Source organism: Xyrauchen texanus, chromosome 9, assembly GCF_025860055.1.
Source record: "Xyrauchen texanus isolate HMW12.3.18 chromosome 9, RBS_HiC_50CHRs, whole genome shotgun sequence".
NCBI lineage: Eukaryota > Metazoa > Chordata > Actinopteri > Cypriniformes > Catostomidae > Xyrauchen > Xyrauchen texanus.
Genome location: NC_068284.1, coordinates 24,012,631 through 24,029,838, shown reverse-complemented (window position 1 = coordinate 24,029,838; position 17,208 = coordinate 24,012,631). Strand labels below are relative to the sequence as shown.

At 36.1% G+C, this 17,208-nt stretch overlaps 1 protein-coding gene across 2 annotated transcripts in view; it reads right to left on the bottom strand.

Moving 5' to 3' along the window:
• The window catches only part of LOC127648939 (fibronectin type III domain-containing protein 3B-like), a 241,630-nt gene that overhangs the window by 32,652 nt on the left and 191,770 nt on the right, over positions 1-17,208 (bottom strand). Inside the window, exons 13-19 of one of the 2 annotated variants that reach the window (XM_052133779.1) lie at positions 14,390-14,564; positions 14,086-14,172; positions 11,412-11,550; positions 9,139-9,222; positions 8,395-8,513; positions 5,093-5,198; positions 3,076-3,248 (exon numbers count right to left, since the gene is read on the bottom strand). In XM_052133779.1, the coding sequence (XP_051989739.1) occupies positions 3,076-3,248; positions 5,093-5,198; positions 8,395-8,513; positions 9,139-9,222; positions 11,412-11,550; positions 14,086-14,172; positions 14,390-14,564 (883 nt within the window). The remainder of the gene's footprint in view (positions 1-3,075; positions 3,249-5,092; positions 5,199-8,394; positions 8,514-9,138; positions 9,223-11,411; positions 11,551-14,085; positions 14,173-14,389; positions 14,565-17,208) is intronic. The other variant, XM_052133780.1, reaches the window with a different exon arrangement.

Sequence of the window (17,208 nt, the reverse complement as noted above, 5' to 3'; positions counted from 1 at the left end):
TATTAAAATGCTGGGAGTTTACCTAAAAACAAATAAAAGTAAGCCAGAGAAGCGGTTTAAGATCACGATTTTCTAGTGTTTCACATAAGCCAAAATGCGCAATAGACACATTTAAAGATTTGTACATGTGCGATGGGTTTGTGAAAGCTCGATGTGTTAAAACCAAAGCTGGATATTAAAGTGGATCCTCACAATCTGCCAGAATAGTTTTGAGTCTGGGTGCTCCCAGGTATGGGCATAGCCATTTCAGCCCTCATTATATGAGCTATTGCACTCATTCTGTGGTGTCTCCTGGCCGCATCTAATAAAACGATGTCCAATTGCTCTAATACTGCAAATACAACACTCCTCGAAGCAAGGAGGACATTCTCAGCTCCATCATGAAAAGTCGAGCTCCTTCATGATAATGCACCTTATGTAGTTAACCGTGTTGGCAGGGTTGGCACGGGGTGGGGGTGGTTGAGGCACCAGGGGAGTGTCCCTTCAGCCTGACAATTTTTTATGAATATAAGTGAAGTTGTCTTAAACATTATTTAGGTTGATAAATAGATAGAATTTCATAAATAGATAAATTCATAGAATTTAAGTTTTATAAAGATTATATTCATAAATGTAAACATATGGAGGTTTTATTCATTTAATTTTAAGATTGCTCATTTAAATATCATAAAACTTTATGAAATTGAAAATATTACATATAGGCAATTTTTTGGAGTGTGCGCTCCAGAGGATCATTTGATTAGATATTTGATTAGGCTTTTTGCGCTTTTGGTGTTGGATGTAATCTAATTACAAAGTAATTAGTTACTGTAATCTAATAGCATTTGTGTAATAAAAAGTAGTGTAATGCATTACATTTGAAATGATTGTAATCAGATTACAGTTAACCACTTTCAATATATTTACTTTTAAGTACATTATACGGTTCTTATTCTTATTTCTAATATATTATTTATGTAAAATACATGAATTATGGCCCTGTAAACAGTCATTGTGAAGGAGAAATGTGAGGTGCTGAGTGTACGACTTGCGTGTAAAAATGAACAAGGAAGAAACAGATATTATTTTACATTTGTTGAGCAGAAAAGTGTTTTAGGAAATAACTACAAATGAATTAGTAATGTGATTACTTTTCAAAGTAGTAATGAGTAAAGTAATTTGATTACAATTTTTAGATAAATAATTAGTAATGTGTAGCGGATTACTATTTTTAAGTAACTTACCCAAAACTTGAAACATGCAATACAGGTGCTGGTCATATAATTAGAATATCATCAAAAAGTTGATTTATTTCAGAAATTCCATTAAAAAAGTGAAACTTGGATAATGTATACATTCATTTCACACAGACTGATATATTTCAAGTGTTCATTCCTTTTAATTGATGATTATAACTGAAAACTAATGAAAAACCCCAAAATCAGTATCTCAGAAAATTAGAATACTGTGAAAAGGTTCAATATTGAAGACACCGGGTGCCACACTCTAATCAGCTAATTAACTCAAAACACCTGCAAAGGCCTTTAAATGGTCTCTCAGTCTAGTTCTGTAGGCTACACAATCATGGGGAAGACTGCTGACTTGACAGCTGTCCAAAAGACGACCATTGACACCTTGCACAAGGAGGGCAAGACACAAAGTGTCATTGCTAAAGAGGCTGGCTGTTCACAGAGCTCTGTGTCCAAGCACATTAATAGAGAGGCGAACGGAAGGAAAAGATGTGGTAGAAAAAAGTGTACAAGCAATAGGAATAACCGCACCCTGGAGAAGATTGTGAAACAAAACCCATTCAAAAATGTGGGGGAGATTCACAAAGAGTGGACTGCAGCTGGAGTCAGTGCTTCAAGAACCACCATGCACAGACGTATGCAAGACATGGGTTTCAGCTGTCTCATTCCTTGTGTCAAGCCACTCTTGAACAAGACACAGCGTCAAAACGTCTCGCCTGGGCTAAAGACAAAAAGGACTGGACTGCTGCTGAGTGGTCCAAAGTTATGTTCTCTGATGAAAGTAAATTTTGCATTTCCTTTGGAAATCAAGGTCCCAGAGTTTGAGGAAGAGAGGAGAGGCACAGAATCCACGTTGCTTGAAGTCCAGTGTAAAGTTTCCACAGTCAGTGATGGTTTGGGGTGCCATGTCATCTGCTGGTGTTGGTCCACTGTGTTTTCTGAGGTCCAAGGTCAACGCAGCCGTCTACCAGGAAGTTTTAGAGCACTTCATGCTTCCTGCTGCTGACCAACTTTATGGAGATGCAGATTTCATTTTCCAACAGGACTTGGCACCTGCACACAGTGCCAAGCTACCAGTACCTGGTTTAAGGACCATGGTATCCCTGTTCTTAATTGGCCAGCAAACTCGCCTGACCTTAACCCTATAGAAAATCTATGGGGTAATGTGAAGAGGAAGATGCGATACGCCAGACCCAACAATGCAGAAGAGCTGAAGGCCACTATCAGAGCAACCTGGGCTCCCATAACACCCGAGTAGTGCCACAGACTGATCGACTCCATGCCACGCCGCATTGCTGCAGTAATTCAAGCAAAAGGAGCCCCAACTAAGTATTGAGTGCTGTACATGCTCATACTTTTCAGTTGGCCAACATTTCTAAAAATACTTTTTTTGTATTGGTCTTAAGTAATATTCTAATTTTCGGAGATACTGAATTTGGGATTTTCATTAGTTGTCAGTTTTAATCATCACAATTATATGAAATATACATTTGAAATATATCAGTCTGTGTGTAATGAATGAATATAATATCCAAGTTTCACTTTTTGAATGGAATTACTGAAATAAATCAACTTTTTGATGATATTCTAATTATATGAACAGCACCTGTAATTCACATTTTCTTTTTGACAAATTTTTAGAAATGAAAATTAAATTTAAAAAAATATTTTTTTTTAACCACCAACTGAGAAAGGAACCACCCCTAGTAATCAATCAACATGGGTTTTTCCAATGATTCTTAAACTTTGCCATTTGGTCCCCCACAACCTTCAATATTGAGTTACATTCTTGCATTGAGATATTCAGTTCTTGAGACTCAGTTGCCCTATTCATGGCATCACACACCCCTGCTTCATTGGCAGCACGAACACGGAAGCTGTAGGTGGCTCCAGGGAGCAGACTGCCCACAGTGCACTCCAGATCAGAGCCTTGATAGACCTCAGCTGGCTCTGACTCACCCTCCCTCATTTCCAAACTGTATGCACTCACCTCACATGCCCCCTCAGAAGAGGGACAGTCTAAGATGAGGGAAAAAGACAACAAAGAGTTAACAGTAGACATTACAAGTTTGTTTATCTTCTTAATGAAAATAAAGGGCTTAAATTCCTAAATGGCAGATGAAAATACAGCTATACGACTTCAGTTCGAAGTTTTCAACAATTCCAAAAGCTCAAATCAAGTGAATTCTTAGATATTCCGGCAGCAGTAGCAGCACAATAATGGAAGAAACATCAGACCATGATATTTGCTGTGAGGGCCCCAGAGATCTCTCCTCTGCTGTGGGTGTTACGCTATTAACTCCCATTTGATAGATCTGTTACCGGAAGTCTGAAAATCAATCGCACTGCGGACAGTCACTCTCACTCTGACTCTGACTCATCATTGCAGTCTTCTACTGGAATTCTTTAGCAAGTGGAGAATTACATTGAGGAAGAATAACAAGCACTGTGGCCATAAGTATCTTAAGCTGTATATGAGGGTGACAAAGAGCGTGTCATTTTGTGTCATTGTGAGTATTGAGCATTGTGAGAGAAGAACTGCTCAACAGTCCTCCAAGAAGCTTGCTGTAATAAAATTTTACATCATCATAAATAACTTTGAAACTGCAGAGAACTTGGAACAATGTAAATAACCAACAAAATGAGACTTGAAGGCTCAGAAATGACAATAAACTCAGAACAGTGATAGACTGGAAGGACGGGGAAGGGGTGGGTAAAGAAAGAGGGAAATAAATTATATATAAGGTAATGGAATTACCGCCGATAATTTGTTACGGTTTATTTGCTTGTGGCTGAGAATCTCTGACTGCCTGTGGCATATTTCATTCAGGCAGAGACTCGGGCTGCCCCAAGCAACAGTGTTATATTTAGATAATATGTAGATTTTCTGTGCGAGTTAGAAAAGGTGAGAGCCAAGCTGATGTTGCCCTCTTTGAATTATTTCAACATCTCTGCACCTTGCTACATTGTTTTGGGGCTGGTTTTAATTCGGGATCATCTGAGATAGGAAAGACATGACATTTCCCATATTCTGTTCATGTTTCATGAGGCAATATGCAAAAACGCATAAAACATTATCACTTATTACTTAACGAAACATATACAGAATATGGGAAATTGCACATTGTTTCTGATTAAAACTTGCCCAAAAACAACCTAACACAGTTCAAACATCTTGACAAACATTTCACAGAGAGATGGCTAAAAACACTAGTTTGTGAGTGAAACAAATCTACTTATTGTATTTTGCGAGTTGAGACTTTTATAATGTAATGACTCATGACTATTCAATCTCTGTAATGTTACCTATTCCCATTATGATTGTTGTGTTCACATTTCTATCATATCATAAACATTACACCATGTATACAGAGTTTGGGGTTTGTATTGTGTGTTTTGTTGTTTTAATGTTCGGAACATGCTGTTTATCACCTCATTTTGGTTTAATGGATTATTATAGCTGTGGGAAGTTCATTATTCTCTCTGTTAGCAAGTCATCAGGATTCCCAAAAACACTCATATATGGGCACCATACAATTTATGCAAGTGTATTGACATTCATTTGTCATTCAAATCAGCATTTGTTTGTTTTATATACACATTTCTGGTTCATGTTACATCAGCCAAATCTTAATTAGCAGCAAGTCCAAATTCCAATCTTTTACATGACACACATTTTTCAAATAAGAAACTTTTAATAAATTAACTGACAGTTTCAGGTCAAACTTCTTTTTTTGTTGTTTTTTTAAATATCGGTAATCGGTATAAGGCACACTGAGCTGTAAATTGTTGTTATCAGTATCGGCACAGAAATTACATATTGGTGCATCCCTAAAATAAATGACTGAAAAAATGACTCTCACCCCATTGTAAGTGCACTTCTTTGTGTTTAGCTTTACCCACAGTCCTGGGAGGCTGGCATCGCCCTGGAGCTACAGACAGTGTACGCACGGGCAGACTCTCCGAGCACTGCAGAGACACAGGCAAACTTCAGCATAAGAACTTTACTAATCTTGTTGAGTGCATATGTTTTCATCCCACTTGCAGAATCTGCTAAATGTTTATAATAATAAATATATATATATTTTTTTCAATTTAGCACTGCCCTTATGAAGTTATTTGACATATTTACACATTTTCCACAAGACAAAATAATAACTGAATTTACACAAATAATCCTATTTCCCCATGGTTCTTAATATGGTGTTACTTTCTCTATGATCAATGACTGCATGAGTGCCTGCTTTGTCCTGAGCATTGAATCTACCAAAGAAAAATACTCCAGGTACTGCAGTGACTATATGATTTTGAGATCCAGCTTTTAGGTCTGCAAATGAGGGACTCCAAAGTCCCTTTCAAGACAAGTCAGTCCAGTTGGCGGCCAATGCTCCAGGGCAGCTACTTTCTATGGATGCATGCAGCATAAAAGTACAGCTCCTATCTACTTGAATGGGGAAAAATTTTAATCTCCTAAATGGTTGGTACACATTGAACATATGAACATATTTCAGACCAGCAGATAAATCTGTCAACAATGGTATCATAAATAGTGTTTCTTCAGCTTTGATCACACAAAAAATACACTACCTTTCAGACTGGACTTTTCTACATCCGCCATATTGGCCGTTCTATTTTCTCCTTTTCATCTTAATACCAGTGGTCCGTCTCGGGCTAAATAGTCTCTGCTCATATACAACCATAACAAAATAATTTGTTTTTAAACAATATATTAGAATATTACCATGACACTGACCATTTAAAAAGGTATCGCCTGAATCACAACTGAGTCAATGTATTTTAATAATATTTTATTATAAATATTATGTTGATATTGACCTTTAAAAAGGTATCGCCTGAATCATGAGGGTGTTTTAATTATTGAAAACTTAGTTAAAGAGCATTTACCTCTGCTTAAACTGAAACAAACTGAAATAGCAGGTCAACTCCACCTTGCTGTTATCTTAAGATTTCCTTAGTTAAACTTGCTCTTAGCAGTTTCGTGAATAGGGTTTAAGCGAAAACTCCTAGCTAGGACATTTTTGGAAAACTCTAAGTGGTAAGATAAAAATCTTTGTGAATAGGCCCAGTTATGTAGCGTCTAAAGGGTAGTACTAAATAAAAATAATATGATCTTTTCTCTCTCATATTTGTATAAATTCTGAAAGGGGTGTGTAAAGTTATGAGACAAAAGAGGGATCCAAACTTACTCAACTGTATGTCTATATCTGTATCTATATCAATCTGTACACATCTGCCTACTTGTCTGTCTGTTTGTATGCATATTAAGACTGGACAACACATTGAGCATTCACAATATATTCACAACTATTTTCCTAATGATAAAATTAAGCAACATTGTGTATATGGTGAGGATTTTAAAGCACTTTATTTGGCTATTTTAGTTTCCTAAAGACTGTGTTTCAGCTGTGATTAGCTAAGTTTCACAATACCTCCCTGTGACAAACAGTGTGGAAAACATGCCTTATTTTAAACTGAAAAAAATAAGATTTTGTTTTTGGTGATGTAAATATAGCAGAAACAATTTAGCACTTTTCTGCTGTATTAAATATTGAAGATATTAAGTAAATACTACATTTGTACTCAATTAAAACTTGAACAAATGAATTCTCTAGCTTATAAGTAAATATTATTATCTTGAAAATCAGTCATCATGTAACAATCCAAAAGTAGAAAACCATGTCATATTCATTTGATTAAATGAAAGTAAATGAAATAAAGTACATTTTGCGTAATTTTACTTTTCGAAGCAGGTGTTCCCATGCATCAGGTTTGACCAGTTTAAATGACTCTATTGCTGATTTTATTGTTACATTTGGTAACTTTGGTAAGTCTTAAGTTCACTTTCTACTCAAACATTAAAAAAGGTAAGCTACGTGTATGTGATGCTATCAAAGCTAGCTATCTAACGTTTGCAATCTGCCTCTTTAGCAAAACTCTTCAGAAATCTCTCTCAACTCTATAGTTTGGCACTGAAGGTGCTGTCAGTCCCTGCCTCCTCGGCACCAGTGGAGAGTGTTTTTAGTAGAGGCGGCATTATAATGAGACCCCATTGTGCATGTTTAGGCCACAGAATGTTGTAATCTCTCATGTTTCTAAAATGCAACCAAACTCTACTTTAAACTTAGCAACTAGACCTTCATGTGTTTACCTTTGGTGTTGAGCTTGGATATATGAAGTGTTTTGCCACTGCAGTTGTTCAGGTTTGGCATATTATGTTTTATTATAAGGCTATATACTTCATTTTTATGCAAGTACCAAGATGTGTAATGTAACTTGCTGTCATGTTTAAGTAAGTGTCTGAGTGGTGTTAGGAGCAGGCACGTGGAGCTCCTCAAATAGAGCTAGAACAGAAATGTTGAGTGTTTTGCCACTGCAGTTGTTCAGGTTTGGCATATTATGTCATAATTTTTTTAACTCATTTACAGCTTTTCTGCATTTTATATGTTGGATGTTTGGTATTCAACACACTTGTTGGTTCAAAATAACAACATTACTCGGTCTCGACCCCTCAAAGTCTTGGTCTTATCTCGGTCTTGATACACTCTGGTGTTGGTCATGACTGGTTTAGGTGGTGTTGACTACAACACTGCCATTTACCATTACCATGTAGTAATACTTTTAAAAGCATGGTTAAATTCAGTGCTACATAATTGCTTAAGTAATATGTACAAACAAGAAGTGAGGAAAAGAATGTCTCATTAAAGCCACCAAGAATTGTGTGTAGCCTTTACTTGAAAATATGGTCTGTTAAATTTACTAGCAAGTTCTGCAAGGAAATTGTTTCCTAGTTGTTATTTATTAGTTATGCTTTTTTTTTTTTTTTTTTAAGTAAACCCCATTCTACATTTTTTTTCAGTGTACTGTAGACCTTTGATGTATTTTATTGCATTAAATGTTTTGAATCTACTTAATAATTATAACTGTTTAAGGAATGTTACTTCCTCTAATGGAACAAAAATAACCAATTCAGAGCAAATACAACAGCTAAAGATGCATTTGGAATATCGACAAAATATCAGTATAATTGTTTATCTATATCGCCCAACCCTGATGTGTATCAATTAATTATCTCATTCTTACAATTATAAATTTTTGCTTTCTGTCAAGCTCTAATGAAGGGTCACCTGTGAGAGATGTGTGTTACCTGACTGTGGCCGCCTGTGGTGATGCTGCAGGTGCGCAGACTGTACAAAGTGCCAGGTTTCAAGTTCTCACACTCACACTCTGTGGCAGGGCCACTGTATGCAATGTCCCACTGGTTGGCTGCCAAATACACAGGACAAGTGATGGAATATGCAGGACAAACACTTTCATGGTACACATGTTCATCCTTAATGCTTTCAAAGCTTCGTAATTCCATTACAAAATACAGAATTCCCACATAATTTAATAATTTAATTTTCAAATCAATTAAATATTTCAATATTTAATATTTCAATAATAACATGCATACAGTATAAACGAACATTTTAAGAACCATGTATTTTTGAGCACATGATAATTCTTTAAATATCTGTAAAAGAAAATTGCACCTTTGGAATGGAAGTTAAAATACAGGTGCAAAGAGAAAGTAAGAAATGAAAGAAGACATGTCATGGAAATGTGACTCATTGTGAGGACAAACAAATGCAAGAAAGGATACATTCTGATATTGTCTATGTACTTCTTCTGAAAGGGTTTATGTGACCTTCTGAGGAAACTGTGAGTTCTGCACTGTCCTTATAATTTTTTACAGTTTCTAAATGACAAGATGGATTTATGAATGCTTAAAAATGAAATGCAGTTAACCAAAAGAAAGCAATACTTGTGTATGCTCAAACATAAAGACAGATGGCAACAAACACATTAATTGAAGCACAAAATGACATGCCGGTGTACTCATACATACATAAATTCATACCATCAGAATTTCCTTCTGAAATCTCCAAGAGGTATTTTAAGATTTCTGAACCTCCATTGTCTTGTGGAGGATCTGTAGTATGAAGATACAGACAGAATAAAAGAAAAGAAAAAAAAAAAACAAAACAAAAAACAACATGTGAAATGTGTTTACCATAAATTACAAAAAATGTCCCTTAAAAAAATTCTAGAACAGCAACAAAACCTTTCAGATTTGACAGTGACTGGCATTTAAAACATAAATGGCAAGCTATTACTTAAAGCTATAAGAGGATACACAACAGATAAACCTGCATAAATTAGAGTATAAAGAATTCAGACAGCTTTTTTATTCAGTATTTTTGTCTTGTTTTCCAGTAAAATATCCAAACATCCTTCAAACAAGATAACTGAATTAAGTTTATTTATGTTACCTAATCAGCAAATGTTTTTGTCTCGTTTTAGGCATAAATTGAAAATATGATTGCATATTACATGCTGTAAAATATAATATTCTGTTCGATTACTCAAGGTCGATAATGTAACCTAAATACTTTGGAGTACTTTAGCATTTGTTTTTCAGTTGTTTTGACTATAAACAAGTAAATAAGGTAAGAAAATAAACGTCACTGTAGAAATACATTTTCTTTAAAAAAAAAAAAAAAAAAAGCCTAAATATCTTATGCAGTTTTGCTTCTCAACTAAATGTATCTTGTTTAGGATAATTTGTTTTACAGGAAAACGATATTTACATTCTCATTAAGAACAACATTCTTGAAGTACATAATTGTTTTAATATCAAATGTCTTACTAGAGAAAATAGTTATACTTTAATGTGAATTTTCTTCATAGAATTCATTATAAAATATAATCGCGCCTGGTAACAAAGGCAAGAAATAGCATTTAAGCTTAGCAGAAAGCTAAATGTTCACAAAACAATTTACACAAGGTTAACTATTTTTGCTGCTCCAAATTTTTAAATCCCACAGAGTGTCCATCAACACCCTTTTCTGATCGTATGTGGATTCTGTTCATAGAATAAGGTAGAAAATGTATTATTCTAAGCTTTTTATAAGATGTAAAGGCTATATTGGTTAGCATTTCTTGTAAACAAATACCCTAACCGCATAAAAACAATGTTGACAAGGTATTTAATCATGTATTTATTGGATTTATGTTTCATCTGTTAAAGTGTTTCTAACTGTTTTTTGTAAAGCTATAAAAACAAATTGTAGCTACTCTATTAAGCTCTCAAGGGAAAGTTCCTCAACGATGTTATATCCACCTTTTAACTCACAACAGCACTGTGAAAGCTCAAGTATGAATGTAACACATCATAAGAAAGTGTTTCACCACAGTTCAAACACACTTTGGATCACATAATATATATGGATAAGTGTTTTCCAACAGAATAGACTATCTAAATATCCTGAAAAAATATCCATTTAATTCAGAGGCAAAATTGTGTAAGATGGAGAATCAGGGTTGGGGAGTAATGGTAACATGTAACAGGATTATATTAAATACTAAATATTAGTAAATGTATTCCACTACAGTTGGTAATCAGAATAGAGTTGCATTCAAAAAGTATTTTGATTACTATAGAGATTACTTTGCCTTTTATTGTAATTTGTTTCATTGAATAATTCATTTTCTCAGAAAACAAAACACTGATTAAGTATATTTGTTTTGTAGTGTATTACACATGTGTGTCTTCTTCCATCGACTGTGCATACTTCAAAAACCCTCAGCATCTACGCTATATTTTAAGCATCTACCATCAAAGTTTATGGTAACTGTCAGAGATCCATTGGCTCATTACTGTAGGGGGAAAGATTGGCTTCACCACACTGCAGGACAATAAAAACACAAAACAACGGCAGACTCTGTCCTACTCGCCTTTTCAGACAAGCAACTGAAATGGAAAGCGCTTCACAAAGGAAGACATCAAGATGATGTCTATGGTGATGCATGCTTTAGATAGACTGGAATGAGCAAAAACAACAGCAGGACTAAATTTAATATTCCATGTAAATCTGCAATTTACTTGTAAACACAAACATATTAAATGCATCTCTATTTGTAAACATAAAAACTTGATATTTGCTGACATTCCTCATTCTGAAGATTAAAAACATGAGTTTACATGCAAATCACACTGTTTCTGTCTCAAAGCAGAATAAATTAGATTTTTGTAATTTCCCTCACAGCCAGAAACCAATTCACCAAATGCAACCATTTCAACTTAACAGTTCTGCTACTTGCACACATAAAGGCTCATACCCCATTTGACACTGAAGCTGTATGGTCTAATAGGGCCTTTGATGCAGGGTCTAGAGGGGGGTCCGGGTTTGTCTGGACTGGTTTTACAAACCAGCACTTCACTGGCACTGCTCCTGCCCTCCAAGTTAGAGGCTATAAGCTGCAAGACACAACATAAAACAGATTAAACAAATGATGGACTGAGAACAAATAGAGACATGCATGAAAATACCTGAAAAAGGCACGCGCGCGCACATGTGTGTGTGTGTGTGAATTAAGCTAAAGAAGCAAAATTCATGATACAATTTGTTGTCAGATTGTATTGGTGATTTAACATTTGTTATTGAAATGTAATCCTGATAAAAAAAAAAATGTCCGTCTTACCCCATTCAAGTAGATATTTTCCTATTTAAATTGCCTATACATGTTGCCTACATAGACAACAGCTGGTCGGGGTGTTACAAAGATGGCTGAATAGTGATCGGATTTGCCTTAATTTGACTAAAGGGAAAAGGCAGCTTTAAAAATGACATCATGATTTAGAATCCTATCAACACATAAAAAGCAGAACTAGAAGCAGGCCTTTACATACAGCCTGATAAAGGCCTTTTGTACACAAACAATTGGTCCCAAATCCAGAGATAAAGACATAACACTTTTACACACTCCTATTATTTTCACTTGTAGCCTTAATGGATGCCTCCACTTATAAAGTACAAAAACTCCCTGAGAGGCGTGCTCACTATTCACAGGAATTACTGTTAATTATGAAAGCAATCAAGCCAGACCCACTCACTGCATTAAAGCAGCACTTGATGTGGGCTGTAGTCCGTTCATAAAAGGTGAATCCTCTACATGAACGTGAGCGAAGAATTTACCTAAAATAATAGTAATTAAAAAAATGAAAAATAAAAAAAAAACCCAACTAGGTATGAATCATTGTTACAATAAAAGGTTAAAGCAGATAATTAACGTATGATTCAAGGCTTAAAGGGATAGTTCGACCTCCCCCCAAAAAAAGTTGTCATCTTTGTCATTTACTCACCCTCATGTTGTTCCAAAACTGTATGACTTTCTTTTATGAAACACAATATGAGATGTTAAGCAGAATGTTAGGGACTGACAGCCTCAGTCACCTTTTACTTCATTGTATGGAATAAAAGAGCAAAGTCAACATTCTTCAAAAAGAAAGTAATACAGGTTTAGAACCACATGAGGGTGCGTAAATATGGCAGATTTTTTAGAACAACATGAGGGTTTCTGCAGATTTTTTTAAGCTAAATTTAAGAATAAGTTCTGTACTTTACAGTTTATAAATGATGAGATGGATTTATAAATGCTTAAAAATGAAATGCAGTCAACCATGGGCAAAGCAATACTCGTGAATGCCCAAACATAAAGACAGATGGCAACAAACACATTATTAAACACAATTTGTTTAAATGAGGGATCATAAAAATTGCATTTTGTTTTTATTTAGTACTGGCCTGCAGAAGTTATTTGACATCAGATCCTCACATATATTCCACAAGACAAAATAGTAACTGAATTTACACACATGATGCTGTTCAGAAGTTTACATTCTAATGGTTTCTAATATGGTGTGTTGCTTTCTCGATGATCAATGATTTGTGTAATAATTGTTCAAGAGTCACTGCTTTGTCCTGAACAGTGAAGATGTCCACTTTTCTCAAGAAAAAACCCAACTTCAATTCTGCACATTTGAGTTATTCCCAACAGTGGCTATATATGAGGTCCAGATTTTGACAATTGAGGGACTAATACACAACTATTACAAAAGGTGTAAACAATTATTGATGCTCAAGAAGGCAACATAAGAAGAACCAAGGGGTGCAAATTTTTGGACAGTATGATTTGTGTAAATTAGAGTCAATTTTGTGTACTAAATAAAAACAATAATCTCTTATAGGCTATTTGTATACATTCTGAAAGGGGTGTGGAAATGTATAGAAACAAAAGGATTATGCAAACTTCTGCACTTAACTGTATAGGCTATATAGTTTGTGAAAATTTATATTTTATTTTAGATTTCATGATTTAACCACATTTTAGCTTTTTTTAAATGTACAAATTCCATGTATCCTATCCATATGATGTCATAAGTGTAATTATGAAATGACTTCACAAAAATAAACAACATTGTAACCAAAAATTCAAAATACAACCCCCACATCTGAACATATAATGCTTGTACTATGTAAAAAGTGCAGTGCATCTGTCTAAATGTGACGGTGCTGTGTCTCATTTGGAAGGCTGCATGCTAGATAGGACGCGTCTTTTGAAGGCTGCAGTATACCGAGTGTCCTCCTTTAAACAAGCCTCATTTAAATGAGAAGGCCTTTGTACGACAAATGAAAAGGGAACATAACATGGTTGCTATGACATCACGTCACTCTTTAAATTTCATTTATGCTTTATGTGCTTTGTGGAGCTTCAAAATTTTGGTCACCATTCACTTGCATTATATTGACCTTCAGAGCAGAGAGATTCTTCTAATAATCTTTGTTTGTGTTATGCAGAAGAAAGAAAGTCATACACACCTGCGATGTCATGAGGGTGAGTAAATGATGAGAGAAATGTCATTTTTGGGAGAACTTTCCTTTAACAAGCATTACAAGTTGTATTGTGTGATTTAATTTGCGAAGGCCAAAGGAGCAAAACTGCATTCACTCACCCTGAATTTATACTGTGTGCTTCTCTTCAGACCCTCTACAGTACATGTCAAGTTTTCTCCAGTGTACTTTGGGTAAAACTCTGTTCCCTGCAGAAATGGCCAAAAACAGAGCAACTCAGCAACCTTTGGTCACCATTTAAACTCCATAATATCTTTTAAATATTTGCTTCAACAGATCAACTACTGTATCTGTACTTTTCATTCAAATGTAACTAGTCTGTAGTGAAGACAGCCCTTATTGGATTAGAATTTGAGCATGTTGTTGTCATGCTATAACTAATGACATGGTTTTGCAATGGCATACAATGTTCTCCTCCTGGATCTCCAGCGTGTATGTGACTGTTTCCTCAGCGGTGCAGCCATCCGGCCGGCTCCACTCCAGCGTGATCCATGTGATGCCAGCACGCACCAGCCGAGGAGCGTGGGGCAGGTGGGGCAGACTTCCAGTCGTGTAGAACACCACCTCAGGACTAAAGCCACTGACAAACAAGAGGGGAGACAGAAAATACAGATTTACGGAATGATACGCACACATATGAGAAAGCAGCGTGATACAGAATCGCATGCCACAAACACAACAAGGTGAAAGGAGGTACTTAAAAAGTTAATTGTCAAACACCATGTTTATTAGCATCCTTCTCAGGTTTAAACTATTTGAATTTATTGATTCAGTTTATTTTCTGCAATTCGACTTCCAAACTTCCAAACTGAATTACAGATATTGAATAGTTTCCTCTCTCCTCTCTACAGGAGCTTTAAATCCACTTTCATTCAGTTAACTGCTCGTGACAAGTTTACAAGTGACAACATTCTTTACTGTGTGAGGGAAAGTGTCTATAACTGACACTGAGAAACTGGAGATGTTAAATGAGATTCTCTCACTTAAGGAAGTAATAAAAATGCCCTCCTCAGATGGGACTAAAGGTGGTTGGCTGGAGGTAGAGTCTCGTATTTCTCTATGATGGAGGAAAGGAGGGATGGCCCTGCATTCAGACTGATGAAACAGGCCAGTAACCATCTCCCCTTAACAACCTTGTTTACTTCAGTCTGGTAGCTTAAATGTTAACTGAACGTGGCCATGTCTGTGAGTCACTGTTTATGGACTAAAGGACAGAGGCTGGTATGGAGAATCTAAAAAAAATATTGACTATGGGTTTATTCAGACAGGCAGCAAAAATGTATCCGACTCAAATAAGTAAACGTTTTTGTAGTCTGAACAGCAAAAATAATTTTAGCTCACTCTTTTACTCACATAGCATCTTATGTGACATTCACTATGTAGTGAATGATGGAACAAGCCAGCGGTTTTTGACAAAGTATATGCATGTGTAAAATGATTTTGTCGGCCATGTTCTCTCATGCTCTCATTGACTACATTGTCTGATCATACGGATCATATTATATCACTTACAAAATGACATTCTTAAAGCAGATTTGTGTGCAGAGTGAACAAAGAGCACTTTTGAATAGAGCTGTATAAGCATGGAGCAAAGGAAAATTGAGAGAAAGTGAGTGCAAGAGAGAGAGAGAAAGAGAGCTGCAATGGCCGTCTGTTCTCCATAATCAAGGTGACTTTATGGCTCTTTTCCTCCATTACGACTTGAGGGATGATGATTCTATCAGATTACAGAAGGATAATGGGATTGTTTTGACACACAGAGGGTTTAATATATGCATCAGGTACGGCAACCAATAGAAGAGCCTTGCTACCCCGGAATTATCTCCTCTCAATTCAAAGTCTTTGGCTGCACTGCAAACTGCATATTATCACTCCTTAATACTTTGCAAGACTACACAATTGTACTGCAAAAAATGTCTTCATCAGTATTTTTGTATTGTTTCCAGTAAAATTCTCAAATAAAGTTTCAAACATAAAATTTACTTGAAAAGCTAAATTTGTTTTCTCGTTTTCAGAGAATAGATTTTGTATAGTGCTGTAAGTCTTTTAAAAATGTTAATCACGATTAATCGCATCATTTTTTGTAGTTATTCGCAGATTTTGAAAGTGCTGAACTTTGACATGATGTATACACATTTTCTTGTCAAAACACATTTATTTCCATCTTAGGAAAGAAAAAAAAAAAAAGTAACAATATAATGTTTATTTATTTATTTTTAATTTCTCCCCTTTACTCCCCAATTTGGAATGCCCAATTCCCAATGCGCTCTAATTCCTCATGGTGGCGTAGTGACTCGCCTAAATCCAGGTGGCGGAGGATGAATTTCAGTTGCCTCCGTGTCTGAGACAGTCAATCCGTGCATCTAATCAAATGGATGGTTTAGTGCGTTACCGTAGAGATGTAGCTCGTGTGGAGGCTTCACGCAATTCTCCACAGCATCCACGCACAACTCACCACGCACCTCACCGAGAGACAGAACCACGCATTATAGCGACCACAAGGAGGTTACCCCATGTGACCCTACCCTCCCAATTTGGTTGCTTAGGAGACCTGGCTTGAGTCACTCAGCACACCCTAGACACAAACTTGCATCAATACTCACTGAGCTACCCAGGCCACCAATTGGGGTGGATGTTAAGATATTTAGAACCTTGAATTTTGGTCTGTTCTTCGCATAAAGCTACCATTTGACTTCAGACACGTGGGAAATAGCACACAAGTCATATGGGCTATGCCCTGGATTCGAACTTGCGACAATCGTGGCGCCGTGTTCGTGATTCGCATCGGGGCATCAATGCCACCGCCGCTTTCAACTCAACATGAATAGCGCTTGCAGACAAAAACATCTCATTCTGCATTTAAGTGATAGTTAAGACTTGACGACTTTTCTGTGGTAATTCAAATGTGCCTTACATAGGCTGAAAAATACTTGATTTCTATCACAAGTCCCATCTGGGCTTGTTTTGTACATCAAATAGCATTAAGAGGTCCTTTCTCCATTTTATCATGGAAGCCCTGTTGTGTGTGCATAGATTATTTTATTCACTCAGATAACAACCTCTGCGGCTCTATCATAGGAAAGAGCGTAATGTCAACAAGCGTGTTTTTGGCACCACCACTTTAATGCTGTTTTATACTAAGCTTGTAGGCACTATGGTAGAAGGACTCTGGTATGTGTGTGTGTGTGTGTGCTTTGAAGCGCGTCAGTGTAATAACTCAGGGC